The sequence below is a fragment of the Perca fluviatilis genome, chromosome 11, assembly GCF_010015445.1.
Source record: "Perca fluviatilis chromosome 11, GENO_Pfluv_1.0, whole genome shotgun sequence".
Taxonomy (NCBI): Eukaryota; Metazoa; Chordata; class Actinopteri; order Perciformes; family Percidae; genus Perca; species Perca fluviatilis.
Genome location: NC_053122.1, coordinates 29533525 through 29549781, shown reverse-complemented (window position 1 = coordinate 29549781; position 16257 = coordinate 29533525). Strand labels below are relative to the sequence as shown.

Genomic DNA, 16257 nt, shown 5'->3' with positions numbered 1-16257 from the left:
TTTAAATAGCGTATCTTGACATGATGGTGATAATATGGTATGGTGGGGCCTCTGGTGATTCACAATTAGCTGTCACACAAACAGAACAGAGTGTATTATGGAGGTTGCACAGAACGGAACAGCAACATTAGAAGTGGAGTAAGACGGGCGCCCAGATAGCTCAGTTGGTAAGTGGGCCCATATATAGAGGTTTACTCCTCGACACAACGGGCCCGGGTTCGACTCTGACCTGTGGCCCTTTGCTGCATATCATTCCCTCTCTCTCTCTCTCACCTTTCATGTCTTCAACTGTCCTGTCAAAAATAAAGGCTGGAAATGCCCAAAAAATAATCTTACAAAATCTGGGCAGAGACAGTAGGTAAAGCAGGATCGTTGGAATATGGAAGAATATGGTTTGTTAGTTTCTTGCAATCATGGCAAAACCTGAAGCTATGTGAAGCCAGCAAGATGATCCAGGGTCAGTCAAGGCCTCCTCTTCACTCCTCCTCTGTACCTGACACACACACACACACACACACACACACACACACACACACACACACACACAGAACAGACAGACACACACAGAGAGAACACACACACACACATAGTACACAGAAAGTTTATTAGCGTCATTACACATACTGTAGAAATTGTAGACATACACAGTTCAAACGTAGAGTACGTTTACATCCACACCAATATTCCACTATTATTCGGAATATGACAAAATTCCAAATTTGATAGATGTAAACAGCATATTCAGTTTTAATATTCTGAAAAAGGCCTTCTTTTCCGAATTTAGAATTTTCCAATTAAGACGTGGGATAGGCCGATATTATTCAGGTTTTAGAAGCATTCTTTGGACATGTATACAACACATTCAGAATCTGCATCCCAATCAGGGATTTTACTGAAGTTTGTGACAGTTCACGGCCAGTTGGCATTGCTATGGTTGTTGGACACAAACCAACCAGCCGAGTAGAGCTGCATGGCCAAAGGAAAAGAAGGAGAAACACAGCTACTTTTAAACATTATCAAAGACTTGGATATAAACAGGTTTTTGGATAAGCTGGTTGAAGGAATGAAAGAGGGAGACTGAAGTTAGTTTAAAAGCGTGACATCATCAGCAGTTACTGGAAAAAGCTATTAGTCTAAACAAAAGAAAAAGAGTTCTTGGATTACCTTAATTCCTCAAATAAAAAACGGTAGTCAATTAAACGCTGGGCCTCTGATAGTGGCCGGGGGCGTGGTCAACACGGACAAATAAAGGCAAAAGAATTGTGTGGATAATCTCCTAAGTGCCTTTCATATAATATTAAGCACAAATAAAATTCAAGTTCATCGTAATGTACATTTCTACCAATTTAATTTAACAGATTCAACAATATATTCATGTTTTTTTCCAAACTTTGTTTTTCTGGATTATGGGTACTCATTTAAAGTATTATTGTCCTACTGGTATTTTAGTCAATGCGGCTGTATGTGTTACTCAGCCAAGTGTAGTTTGGAGTAACGTACAGGTGCCAATAGATGGCAGTAGCTACTTGTATGTAACACGGGTCTCTTTTAGTGCTAGTGACGGACTTTTCAACAACTTATTGAAAACGAGGAACATGGCAACCAGACGAAAATTTTATTTAAAATTTTTTTAAAAAGTTTAAAAGTATGCAGAGGAAAACTCAGGTGGAAAAGCTGCGAGACATTTCGGCATTGACCCCAGGAGAATCCGATACTGGAAGAAACAGAAGGATGAGCTGACAAGATTAGCTGACAAGAGCAGAGCACAGCTAGCTAGCTGGAGGTGGGAGGAAAAAAGTTAGCCTGGAGCTAGAAACAAATAGCTACCGTCTGTAACGTTAATCAGATACTGGTGTGCTGCAAACCAGCAATGTGTTTTTACAAAACTACTATATGCTCTTATTGTAATCTACCAGCAATACTGTAGTACCTGTATTTGAAATAAATACCTGATACATTTACAGGGTTCAAACTGACACAATGGTGGTGTTCGATTAATTCTGACCCAAATTGCTTTGTCGCCCTTCTGGTTGTTGTTGTATATGGCGATATTTTTGCAAATGTTTCTTAAAAAATGAATGATCTCTTTCCGCTGGAACGCTATGGTTTAATTTAACCCTTGTGTTGTCCTTCGGGTCACCGGGACCCGTCCCGTTTTCCTTGGTGACCCGAAGGACAACACAAGGGTTCAAATAGTTTATTTAAAACAATTATATTTATCAAACAGATGGAATTAGAAATAAAGGCCTGTCTCACTTTGTTGAGCTCATCATAGAAATTAGAAGAAATCTATTGTATGTCAACTGTGAGTTATTAGGTGTTAGCACCAGCAGAGGGAGCCACACTATCTGCTCTATTTATTTACACTGATCATCTCATTATCATGTGTCGCACAATGACAATAAATTTAAGCTCCTCAATACTCTGTTTATAGTCATTTTCATAGTGCACTCTATACATGCATTTATTCATTAGAAGTATAATATGCGTTAATTGAGAATAGGTAATCATTCAGAGAGCAGAGAAGTGCATAATGGTGCAGGTGGTTGGAGAATTTATTTCTATTGACATTCACTGTAGGGCTGGCTGTCATTACCATAGTGATACTGATTCCAACTTCTTTCGATACCCAACATATGAATGGAAGCATCTTGCCACACTGAATTGCCCACTCCGTCAAATATACAGCGCTCTTTCACTTCCTTATTAGCAGGACACCATCTTGTTGTTCACTGGGAGCAGTGTTTCCCACACAAAGACTAATGTGTGGCGGTGCGCCGCACTATCAACACCGGCCATCGCACATTGCGTTTCGTTATTTTATTTTTTTTAAACGCTATTTAAAATACGTTCTTCTGCATTTCCTTTCCCTGCTCTCCTCCGTCTCTCTGTCACTTGTGTCTCGCTCACACACACACAAACACACACACACACACACACACACACAGCTCCTCCTACCGTGTGGTTTTTGGTGTTTTTAGCCCCCAACATCGCCTTCCAGGCAGCGCGGCAATGGTTATGTCAAAGAAGTTACGTTTAGGGTTAAGGTGATTGTTAGCTGACCGGAAGGCGACGTTGGAGTTAAAACACCATTGAGCCCACTGTGCACACAGCGTTTGTCTCCATAAAGACGGCTGGCGAAATTCACAAGTTCACGAAAGGTTGGTATCTATCTCGTGAACACCTTTACACAATTACATATTAAAACGTGGTATAAAAATATTTTATATTCTGAATACAATGTTGTCAGTGTGTTAAAGCGACTCTTAGCAAACAAGCGATTGCGCCTGCTTTAGAAGGTTAACTAGTCCCAAGTTTGCGGTAAAATGCAGTTGGGTTGTCGAGGTCAAAACACTATATGTAGCAGTTGTGTATCAAATAAACATATTATAAATAATAATGTCATTTTTTACTCACACACATTGCTTTCTAATCTGTGGGAAACACTGGGGAGACTACTAACGGAGCGTTAGTAGTTCCTTTAAAATGCAGTGCAATGCAGAGGCTCAGTGAAGATTCAATATTCACTGCGGGCTAACTCTGATAAGAACTCAAGAATTTGAAAAGTATGATTCCACCTTTAAACTTTCTTCTATTGATACATTGTGAGACACAGTACTGTAATTATACTACGTTTGTATTATCACGGTTTTATTTTTTTAGTAGGAATACAAAGACAGAAAACAGACAGAGAAAACAATGCAATTAAAACAATAACAACAATACATAAAAATAAAATTAAATAAACCCTCCCACCCCATCCCAAGGACCTCCAGGGTCACAATGAAAGACCTGCTGATTAATGGAAGCTGTGTTTTATATCAACGTATTTTTAGCCGTATTTTGAAATATCGCATTAGAAAATGTTGATGGAAATGGCAAAATTCAAAAAAACGTCCTCAAATTCGCAAACGTTTTTTACGCTCACTTGAGGTGGTTTTTGCCTTTTTCAAAAAAAAAAAAAAAGTTAATGTGCAAAATGGGAGATGGAAACAGCTTTGCCGAATAAGTTGTGACGTAGCGAACATGTAACTCACATGACTGAGGATGGGGGAAGCCATTTCGGGTAAATTGACGAATTGTTTCAACAGCTTGAATCGTGTGGCTCTGCACACCGCGTATACACATCGATGAACAGTTGTCTTGCTGACACCTCTGCCACAACCCACAGGTGGCCCACTTATACAATGCTACCTCTCTCAATTTAGCCAAAGAACTTAGCTTCTCTTTGATTTAGCAAGCCGGTTTGCTATCTACAACCATGCTTAACGTCAACTTGTGAAGAAACTACGCTTTGCGTAGTCTAGTTTATTCGCTTTAAACCAGTTGATAGAAAAGCTTCTTATTCGCATTTTCTTTATTTTTATTTTTTGCAACATTTTAAAAGTTTGCTTGACAATTGGATGGAAACACACCTACTGATTACACCAGAGCCTTTGATCAAGGTTGTCTGCCTTAACCCCATTTGTACGAGCATATGATTGTTCCATGTGGATAACATCGAGAAATGTGACAACCCAATGAGTGATGGAAAGTTTGTCAGGTTGTTTCCAACACATTGCAATGAGTTTCTTAGCCGCTGTTAAGCCTGCCAAAACAATTCACTTCTGATATGGCTACTTCCCTCCAAAATTGAGCTACAGGCGGGCACTCCCAGAACATGTGGATAAAGGCTCCATGGACCCCCAGAGAACATAAGGAACAAAGGGAATTAGGTACAATTTTCATGAAGTGCATTCTCCTTGGAGTTAGGTAAGTTCTGTGCACATAATTGAATTTGTTGATGGTCGGGATCGTTTGGGATGTCACCTATCCATTGCCTGTCTACAGAGAGTCTTATAACAAGTGTCAAGCAATTTTGAGTAAAGTGTGGAGGCTAAACCTTTAGAGGCACCTCTGGAACTGATGGTTCTATGGAATGGGTGTTGTTCTAGGGGCTGATTCCACGGAATACCATGAGCCTTGAGGGATGCCCTAAGCTGTAAATAAAAAAAGAATGAAGTGCCCGGTAAGTTATAGCTGTCTTTAAGGTCTTGAAATTATCTGAGACCATCCCGTCACATCATGGATACCTCTCCTTTCCCATTGTGAAAAACTAATTGGCCTACACCCTATGAGCAGCTGTTTGTTATTAAAGATTGGAGAGTTGCAATGTCATGAACACTCAGTCTCTGTGCTAATGTATCATATGCGTAATAAGAGGGCCAAACCGAAGCCAATCACCAGAAGTCCTCGTATTTCATAATACAAATTTTGGGGGAAAAAAATCACCATGCTCAACTTCACCACCACATCAGTCTGTCTGGGTTGTAGCTGCTGCAGTATTGGGCCAATCACACGCCGCATTCAAATAAACAACCCCTGCGGTGATGGTCTTTTTTTTCTAGCTCTGGGTCCAAAAAAGATATGATGCTGGTATGGTTTGACTGAAGAAGTTTTGATAATACTTGGTACTGGGTTTTTTGGGTGGATACCTTTGTATGTACCTTGTAATGTTGTATTTGATCTGCATTAATAGATTTTTTTGCCACCTATTGGCAGAACATGTCCATGACACGCTGCCAGATGCGACGTTTTACAAAGTTATTAAGGCTAATATATTAGGAAACAAACGCATATTTTTAACATATCAAGCAGACATGGAGCAAAACAAGCATTTATTTGGAGTCATGTCTGTGTTCACCTGATGATGTAAGTCTGATATTCTCTTTAGCTGATTAATGCTCCACTATGTTCACTAGCTTAGCTCTAAAGCCCCTTCGAACCGCAGGAACTTTCCCCAGGGACTAAAAACCTTTTGGGGAACTCATTGTATTTGGACTGCAGGGACTGGGTCTAAGTTAAGTTCCCGGGCCTTTTTACCCACTTAAATTGAAAGCGTGAATAAAAACAGGTGGATGAAAACACACCTTCCTTGTTTTATTTGCTACATTTCAAACATTTGCGGGAGGAAAAAAGTTAGCCTGGAGCAAAAGTAACGAATCACAGTAGTTGTCGTGACGTGGTGCTGCCGTAGCCCCCGATGTGTAGCTACTTGTTTAAGGAGGCGCATGTACTCCATCTACTGCATAGCTTACGCCGAAAACCCTTAACACACAACATGAGTCAGACCTGTTCATAGTAGCAGATTATTCACAAAATATCAGGAAACTAATCAAGCAAAACAATGCAGTGCATGTATGGAATGAATGCTGTGGTGTTAATGAGTGGAGTCAGTCAGTGTTAGTCCTGTTAGCAGACTGGACACTCAGCCATGTATCAGTCAGTCCTGTTAGTAGACTGGACACTCAGCCATGTATCAGTCAGTCCTGTTAGCAGACTGGACACTCAGCCATGTATCGGTCAGTCCTGTTAGTAGACTGGACACTCAGCCATGTATCAGTCAGTCCTGTTAGCAGACTGGACACTCAGCCATGTATCAGTCAGTCCTGTTAGTAGACTGGACACTCAGCCATGTGTCAGTCAGTGCTGTTAGCAGACTGTACAGCAGGCTTTGTGTTTTTTCTGGATCTTTCTGATACCTGGCCCCATCCGTCTCTCTGTCCATCTGTCTCCAACTCCCTCCACTCGTCCAAAGTTTCCATTGGCTGAGCTTCCTGTTGAATAACTTTTGTCCCCAGGCTGGACGTAGCACTTGTTCTCCTTCGTGCTGTGGTCGTACTCGCTGTCTTCGGTGTCCTCAATGATGACCAGCTCTGCCTTCAGCGAGTCCTCACACTCCCTAGCCGGCCTGCTGTCATCCTGCGCCGTCTGGAAGCCCATGAAGATGGCCGTGATTGGCTCAGTGGTATCCATGGTGTTGAGTATGGTGTAGGTGGGGTCGTCTGCGTAGAGGGGGGAGGGCACTCTGCCGCTGCACAGAGCATCGTGGCTGCAGTAGCAGTACACTTCTTCTTCGTCCACGCTGATGTAATCGCTGAGAGGAATATGATTGGCTGGAGTGTAGCAGAGCTGCGGTTGGTAGGCAGACACTGCTTCCTGGTCATGTGACCTGGGAAGAGGGCCTCCCTTGGCCATACTGTTGCTTGGGATGCTGCTGCTGCGTGCGTGGTGGCTAGCAACACGGTGACCGTTTCTCACTAGGTAGGAATTGGAGTGGCCATCGTTCTGGTTGCCATAGTGCTGCCCCGCCCCCTTGTGGTTGCCAAGGTTATTGCTGTGGTTATTCCCCTCTTGGGGCCGTCTGTAATGGCTCTCCAGCTGAGCACAGCGATGCTTTGGCCCTGGTTTCCTCTGCCACGTCTCCCTGCAGCTCAAGTCTTTCTCCGCCATGTTGTTCCCGAGGAGACGGTTAGCCAGATATGCTCGCTGCTTTCTGAGGTCAAGCCTTCCCACTGTGTCTCTCTCATCTTGGTGGTGGTAAAAGCAATGCTCCTCCCTCCCGCCGGGGTTCAGCTGCTTTGCTTGGCGATGCACTGTGGCGCTTCTCAGCAAATGTTCCACCTCGCTGGCTGACAGCTCCGACTCACAGCTCTGATCAAGTAGAAAGGAACATGGGTTATTATTGGGAGAACACAACAACTCAACAATTTGAAACAATCCTGTTCAAGACATTAAACACATCACAATTTAACCCTCATGTTGTCCTTGGGTCAAATTTGACCTGTTTTCAAAGTTTCTACATCAGAAATGTGGGTTTCTTTCAACCAAATTGTCCAAAAGTTAACACAGATGGTTCCATGAAACGCTCTTCACAAGTAAAAGTAAGGATCGGTTCAATACTCATTGACTTTTGGATGTTTCAATCAATTTTTGACCAAACTTTAACAGTCTGTGATTATCCATACAGCATCCCCTGATCTTAACTATCAGTCATAAAAATGTATACTTTCTGCATTTTTTTTAACTCTAAAATTAGATACAAATTTCATATAGGATACATGAGGTTTATTAACTATAAAAAAAAACTTAATAATAGTGGTAACAAATTGGTGGAAGTGTATACTGGTGGTAGTGGGGGGAAAAAGTGAAGAAAACGTCGAAAAATGCTACAAAAAACGTATAAAAAATGTTTTAATTTTGACATGGGAGAACAACACAAGGGTTGATGAAACCTTTGATAACCTGGCATCCTCTGTTTACCCTAGTGCAGAAATGCAGGAATTATCCTCTATCTATCTTACTCAATCCAACTTTTGATTATAATGTTAATAATAATAACTTTAGCACAATGTGCTTTACAATAACGGAATAACATGACATAAAATGAGCATAAAAACAGGGAATCAATGTAAAAACAGGATAGAATACCATAATTAATGGAAAATAAAACACATGACAATAGCAAAAACTAATGAAAATAAGAGGAAATAGAATACATAGAATGATCAACACAAGATGGAACCAAAACCAAATCATTTTAGCATTCTCTGACTTTGAGAATGTTCTAAGCATGCTACAGACAGACTGGAACAGGAAAGAGAGTTCGCATAACCCCCACTTTGTCCTCTTTCAGTTGGCCTTTAGGTGATTTCAAAATGTAGCCTCATCATTCATCCACCTCCAATCTGCTGTTTCATCACAATACATTTCTTTTCATTCATCACTCCTGAGTCTGTGTTTGGGTCTCTGAGAAATCACAACACATTTGTGCCCATATGTACCTACAGCATACTCAACCTCAGATCTTACAAAAAACACTGCTCTTGTAGTCCACTAATCTAGTCTCCAAACATAAAGGAGATTGTGTGTTTGCTGTCAGGGCTTAAAGGACAATTCCGACGCAAAACGAACCTAGGGATTATTAACTGATGTGTACCTACTCTGTCGCTCTCTGGGACATGTTTTCATGCTAATGAAAGGCTACCGTGGACCGCTGGTTAGCTTACAATGCTAGTTATATGGGGCATAGGGACACTCATATTAAGTCGTTATCTAATACCACTAAAAAGGCTCGAAATATCACCACACGTTAACGTTAGCATATTTAGGGTCCCTAAATGTGAACCAAAGCATTGACAACATTGTAAGTGTACAGATAGTTTATCAAAAAAGATAGATTATAAAGACAGTCGCGTTCATGTTTACTTGCGGGAGCCATCTTGGAATCCAGTCATGACTAGTCGAACGCCGTGCAACGTGGAATCTCCATAGACAGTATGGGAATTTACACGGCGCTCGTTTTTCTACAAAGTTAATGCAATGTGCTTATTAAACATAAAGATTAGAACCAGCCACCATTGTTTTGTATGGTTTCTCATACCAAAATGCTGAATATAATATGAAAAGTTGGTACTTTTAACAGTGGAGATTGTGTGTTTGCTGTTAAGGCTTAAAGGACAATTCCGGCGCAAAACGAACCTAGGGGTTATTAACTGAGGTGTACCTATTCTGTTGCTCTCTGGGACATGTTTTCATGCTAATCGAATGAGTTTGGAGCTTTGACGAGGCTACCGCGGACCGCTGGTTAGCTTACAATGCTAGTTATATGGGGCATAGGGACACTCAAATTAAGTCGTTATCTAATACCACTAAAAAGGCTCGAAATATCACCAGTGTCTTTACTTTCTGAGCTCACTAGATGGCACTCTCTGTTCAAAGAAAAAGGTAAATGAATGGCAATTCAATGGGTTTTCAAACCCTTCGTTGAACAGAGAGCGCCATCTAGTGAGCTCAGAAAGTAAAGACACTGGTTTGCGAAGCTTCATTTGACCATCACTAGTTGGGGGATGTAAGCTCATAACAAAAAAAACATACCACTAAACTGTTAAAAAACTGAAAAAAGGAATTAAGCTAATCTTCATCCAAACGAGGCCATTCAAATCATATATATATAAATATATATATGTATAACTGTATCGCCTAGGGATAGGGATGTAGCAGAAAGGTTGGTTATATGTTTTTTTGGATTAAGAAGTGATAACAGGTGAAACAGTACCGTGATCCTGCCTGAAATGAGAGTAAGCTACTTACTCACCAGGACACCTGGCCAACCCTCCACTCATTTTCCTCAAACCATGCATTTATAACTCTTCGAGGGCCATGATTTCTGGCATTTCCTCCCCTCTCTCACGCCTGACTGGTTCAAAATTGTAAGGCTGTGGTTCGTCAAGAATTTGATGATTTCCCACCTCCTCAGTCTCCCAGTCGTTCTCCATAGTCTAGCCATATAGACCAACCCAGTCTCATGGCAGTACATGAAATGGTCACGTTATTTGAATCTATTGATACGTGTTCACGGGGACATTTTTGTCATTTGTTTCGTGTAGGCCAGCACAAAAATGTAAACTAATGTATTTAAATGGGAAGCATATGTCGTGGTCACAGCACGTCTACGGTAGCGAGTAGTATAAAATGCCGAAAATCCGCTTAAGGAGGTTGGTTGGGGTGGTGGATGGGTCAAACAATTCTGGACTTTCACCCAGGAGGCCGGGATCGCGTCCCGCGTATGGCGTTTTGTTTCCCCGTTAACCGTCCCGTTATTGTCGTGCGTCACCCGCTGCCGTCTCCCGGCGTGTGAGGCGTCCTCCCCTGGGGTGTGGCGCTTGCTTTACCCGTTAATCTCCGTATAGACCATTTCGTGCTGGCCACCACGAAAAAAAAACGTCCCCGTGAACATGTATCAATAGATTAAAATTAACATCACCATTACACAAACTGCCGTGAGACCGCCAGTGTTGCCAGATCTTGCGAGACAAATAAGCAGGCCTGTGAAAACAAGCCCAAAACAAGCGACTTTTTCGATGGAGCCCCCCTAGGTTCCGGGAAGAGAAAATTAAATAAACTGTGTGCACGGTTTTACAATCCGTGGGGACGGATTTTAAACTGTGGGTACAGATTGTCAATTTATAACCATGTGGACAGATTGGTAAACTGTGCGCAGTTTTGCAAAACTGTACACACAGTAGTTTATTTATTTTTAAGCTACATAGGTGGCTACCTTCAGCTCAGCTCTCCGTCTTTACTCGTTCTGTTTGGAGACCGTGAACCCAATCTCCATAAGCCTCATTGTGGAGAACGGTGCTGCATTTTTTGTTTATGTTTTTCTGTGCTAGCATGTTGTACGAGGTCTGCATGGTGTGCCACGTATTTCACACTTACATACTCTGCACAGTGCTTTTGAGTCGTCCCCCACTACGGGTTGAATCCATTCTTTTACTCCTTTCTCTTTCTCCCAGTCTTTGTTATATTTCTTCCCGTATTTTGCGCACTTTGTCCCGGACATTTGTTCCTCCAAAAACTCTTCTACAGTCCAGTCACCATCAGTCGCGACTCAAGCGTATTTTCATTTAAACGTCACTCACTGACGTTTTCCTAAACAGAAAAAAACAGATTGACCTGCTCTGCCTCTGATTGGCTAGTACTCGTTGCCATCTGGGTCAGAGCCAATTAGAAGCAGGATGTGGGTGGGGAAAAAAAAAACTCTGCTGTCTCCTGTGTGTATGGGGAAAGGGGAGGGACAGAGGGAACAGGCAAGACAAACTCCTACGTTTAAATAACATACAGAAAATATCTGCTGGAGCTGGGAACAAGCCCAAATAAGCAAATACACTTTAGAAACAAGCCCAAAAAAAAATGTGACCCGCGACTACCAATATTTTTAAGCGACTTCATAGAAAACCCTAACAAAACCCTAACCCTAACCCCAATAAATGTTATTTTAATGCATTTTAAGACAGAAATGTTTAAATATATACACATTGAGCACTGTACATACTGTATGTAAAACTCATTTTCATAAACTTTAAAGACTATGTGCCCTGTAACTTTTAAGTTCTACTCTGTCTTGTACCAGGGCTCCAGACTAAGTTGTTTTACTAGGAGTACTGTAGCCTCTAAATGAAAATGTGAAAAGGGGCACAGGCAGAAAACTTAGGGGCCTGCAACGCAATTTTTCACATTTCCCCCATTTTAATTGTATTACTGATAATGCTTTGATGATAAATATAGAAACTACAACCTGATGTCTTATTTATGTTCACAGTCACATTTTAATTAAACAAATGCACATTCAAGTGGTCAGTGGTCACTTTACTGTTTCAGCATCAGAACAAGTAGCATTATGAACTGAATGAAAATATAGAATTATTTATTCAAATTGAAAACTCAAGTTCTTTGTTAGCTTATATATATATATATACACACATATATATATATATATATATATATATATATATATATATACACACACACATATATATATATATATATATATATATATATATAAATCTCAACACTGTGCATGTTTCCTCCTAACTCCTGTTAAACCATATTAGACTAAGTCTATGCAAAGTGTATTCATTTTGTTATAGATCATTGTTTTTAAATAATCCATGATTTTGGGATCCTGTTTTGTAACGTTTACTATGCAGGTGTCGTGTTGCACTCTCATCTGAACATAGTTCTGTTCAAACAACTCTGAGTTGCAGTTTAAAACTTTTACAGCCAGCTTAAGAAAATGTCGGATTTTATTCGGGCTCATGCCATAAATACAGTTAATTGGTACGGAGAGAACGGGAACAGAAGGCTCAGTAGCAACGATTAACGATTAGCTCCGGTTAGCTCTGCCGTGGGGAGAGTGAACAAGCAGACTCTGATTAATGACATTCGGGGTGCTTTGACACTAACAGCATGCTGCTACTGATGTTAGCCTCTGAGCCTGAAGGGAAGCGTTGGCGCTTTGTCATCACGAGAGGGAGGGGCTTGGAGGCCGCTGGACTGTTTGCGCTGTAAATTACATCGTTATTTCAACATTAAATGAAAAAAAGTTTTGAGTTGTTAAATTTGCAGGTTGCACGAGTGGTTGAAAAAAAATACTTGCACTGTCTGAGAAAAATTGTCGCAAAATGCAAGACTTTGGTCGCATAATCTTTGCTATTTTTATAGTTTTGGGTTATGTTAGTTTTTTTATGAAGGTTGTTTTGAAAAGTGTTACATAAATATAGGTTATAATAAATGAATACCTCTTGTGAATTCAAGGCGTAAACACACTTCCTGCCATCGTCGTAGACCTTGCGCCCGGTGTGTTGCTCTAACTCCTCCGGAGGAACTGTTGCAGTAGAAAGCACCGTGCGCGTCCCAGTCAGCAGGTTTTTACTCACATTGATCTCCATGGCAAATAGAGCTGGGACACAGAAGGAAGACAAACACAGTTATGTTGGCCAAATATTCATGTAAGACAGTGGTTCACGTTTATGTTGTGTTTAAACCTCCTACCGCTAGATGGCTATGCTGAGACGCACCACTAGTGTCCTTGCCTAGCAGTGCCTAGCAGTGCCTAGCAGTGCCTAACAGTGCCTAGCAGTGCCTAACAGTGCCTAGCAGTGCCTGACTTTTTGCTAGAAGCTAACAACCTGTGGCTGAACTTTGGCCTACTTTAGCATATCAAAATTAGCTCACTTAGGCCGGTTACACACTGGACACGTCACGCAAGCATGTCAGCTGCGTGGCATGTCCGTTTATATTTCAGCTCCCATGTTAACAGGTTAGAGCTTACACACTGCCTGCGTGAGAGGCGCGTCTCAGACGCTCACGTGCCTGCTAGAAATAGGACCGACGCCTATTTTTCACACGAGACGCGAGCGTGTTGGAAGCGTTTCCAGGCAAAATAGAATAGGAAAATATGTTTATATGTCATTTAGACATGAATGCATATTAATAAATGACATGTTGATGTTTGAAAGCCTCTAGGTTTTGATATATATATATATATATATATATATATATATATATATATATAGAGAGAGAGAGATACAGATATATGAATGTAATTTAAAAAACAAAATCGATTTTCTAATATTGCACCTGTCAATACAAAACGAAATATTCTGCAGCCTGTTTTGCCGTCAATACTGCCGACGTTGTCTTTGCTGTAATCAAATCAGTATATATTTATGTTTAACATGGTATTCCATTTTATCAATGGGAAACATACATGTGTCCAGACAAGGCTAGCAGCAGCAGCGCCGCATCAGACACGTTTCTGGTGTGTAAAGACATAGAAAAATCCACGCAGCTGACACGCAACAGAAACACCACGCTTACGCCACGCCGGCAGTGTGTAACCGGCCTTAGAACCTGTGAACCACAATCCCAAACTGCCAGTTTGATTTTCTGTTAACCTAAAGTAAACTTCTTTGAATTTTATGAACATCATGTCTTTTTTAAATATTATTTTTTCTAAGATTATACTTAAAAAAAAATCCCAATATATCGCCTTACGCACAGATTCGAAATATATTGAAATATATTGAATCGTGACCCACGTATCGTGATACGTATCGTATCGTGATACGTATCGCCAGATTCTTGCCAATACACAGCCCTATTATGCTGTATTTTCTGCATACACATATTTTAGCAACATGTCCACAGATAGAAGTTGGACAGTCGGAAATCCCACTTCAAGGGCCGTTCCACATTTTCAGCTAAGGACTCATAAATTCTTACTTTCCAGTTTGCCAGGCTCATTAAACCAGTACTGTCCATCTTTGTCTATCCATAATCATGTTGCCACACAAAATACCGGATAATATGTTGTCATCAACTGGTATTGCTCACAATGGCTAACCTGGCTAGAGTCCCGCTACCCCGTTTTTCTGACTTCTAACTGGAATGCATTTAACGTGGGGGGTGGCGTCAGTCTAAGTTCTCATCTCTGACTTCCGAGGCAAATGGAACGCAACATTAGGTTCAGGTGTTTGCAGTATGATCATTTTGTGTTTGTCCATCTAAATCTGGATAAGCCGTAATCCTGGTTTTGAGAAAGCCAACTAGCAAGCTGCAGTACTGGAATGGAAACCAGGATACTGTGGAGAGTAAACATCTCATCCAGGTTTCTGATCGCTGGCAGCCATGTTGGCAGAGGCCCCCCTCAACTGGTAGTCAGTCAGTAAACTAAGAATAGAGTCAAGAAGGTATGAAGGTATAAAAAATAGATACCACCCAAGCCTAACATGGATATAAATAGCCATGCCTTGTAAACATGATATGCAACTCAAAGTTGGTGAGCAACCTTTGGCTGAAGGTAGCATGTACAGAACTGGTATTCAAGCACGGTGATATTCAAACCCTGAGTATCTGGGAATATGGAGTCACTAAATGAAGCCTTGTCCAGCATCACTAAACTTCTTTTAGGAAGAATGGCACAGACAGAAGCTATTTAAAGAATCCTCACGGTGCAAAAGCTTACTAACATTACAGCCTTGCAGTTTTATGTCTTGGCCGACCATTCAAGTTGCAGTCTAATCAACTCAGTTTCATTTATTTCATTCTTTCATCTATAGATGTCAATGTCAATTTTATTTGTATAGCACCTTTCATTACACATATATATATATATATATATATATATATATATATATATATATATATATATATATATATATGCATGTGTTTATTTAGGAGTGTATATTCTTTGTAGTTAAATGAATTCTTCATTTCTAAAGAGCTACATTTACAGAAATGTTGTATGTTTGAAGTATATTACGCCACCTTTAACCGAGTTATGGACTTACTTTTGCAACAAAAATTCAGATCATGTAATTGAATCAACATGGTCTATCAGTTTTATTAATCTTTTAAGTGTGTACTAAACTAATTCTGGGTAAATCCTGGTTAAAATCAATATTAAAATAGTCAACAAATTATTTCTGATAGCCAAAGTAGAGTGCAGGCATTCTACGATAATTAAATATAAATGAATGAACCACCCATTAAGCTACAACACTCCTTAAAGTGAACAGGTGATCAGTCTACGTAGATTCTAGTGCTGGCCTATATTCAGGAACAAAGTATGGACATGTCCATAGAAACATCTGCAGAACAATCGTCTCTCGGCTGTCCAGTATGCTCCATATGTTCTGAACACTCCTGTCTTTGCCAGAATACACAGCTTCTGCTTAACGTTAGCGTAGTTGGCTTACATTTGTCTAACGATAAGTGACAAAGGTAAACCTGGTCCTAACTGGAAGCCATTGTAACTAAATCCAAGGAGGCTACATCTGCTGTCCTGTGTTTGATACTTACAAAATGCAGGTTTTCAGTGGACTATTCCTTTACGGTTGTTTGCCTTCAGACTTCAGGATGTTATGAGTGAACCCTGAACTTATAAATCTGTGTATATCCAAACTCATAAGCAGTGAAGTACAATGAGCTTTGAATGGCTTTACAGGAATGTGTAAAAATGATCTCACTCTTTCTTGGTGTGTTTGGTTCAGGGAGTTGGTTGGCTGGTGGAGAGAGGGATTCTGGGACATGGAATGGCTCTGTGGGACAGAAATCAGAAATGTTAACACAGATCCATCTTTGGTGTTGGTA

The 16257-nt window shown here is 40.7% G+C and overlaps 1 protein-coding gene across 1 annotated transcript in view; it reads right to left on the bottom strand.

The window, feature by feature from the left end:
• Positions 1 to 3732: 3732 nt before the first annotated feature.
• Positions 3733 to 16257, bottom strand: part of LOC120568652 (palmdelphin-like) — a 29910-nt gene continuing 17385 nt past the window's right edge. The window contains exons 7-9 of the mRNA XM_039816304.1: positions 16134 to 16205; positions 12903 to 13063; positions 3733 to 7473 (exon numbers count right to left, since the gene is read on the bottom strand). Coding sequence (XP_039672238.1) covers positions 6472 to 7473; positions 12903 to 13063; positions 16134 to 16205 — 1235 coding nt within the window. The 3' untranslated portion in view covers positions 3733 to 6471. The remainder of the gene's footprint in view (positions 7474 to 12902; positions 13064 to 16133; positions 16206 to 16257) is intronic.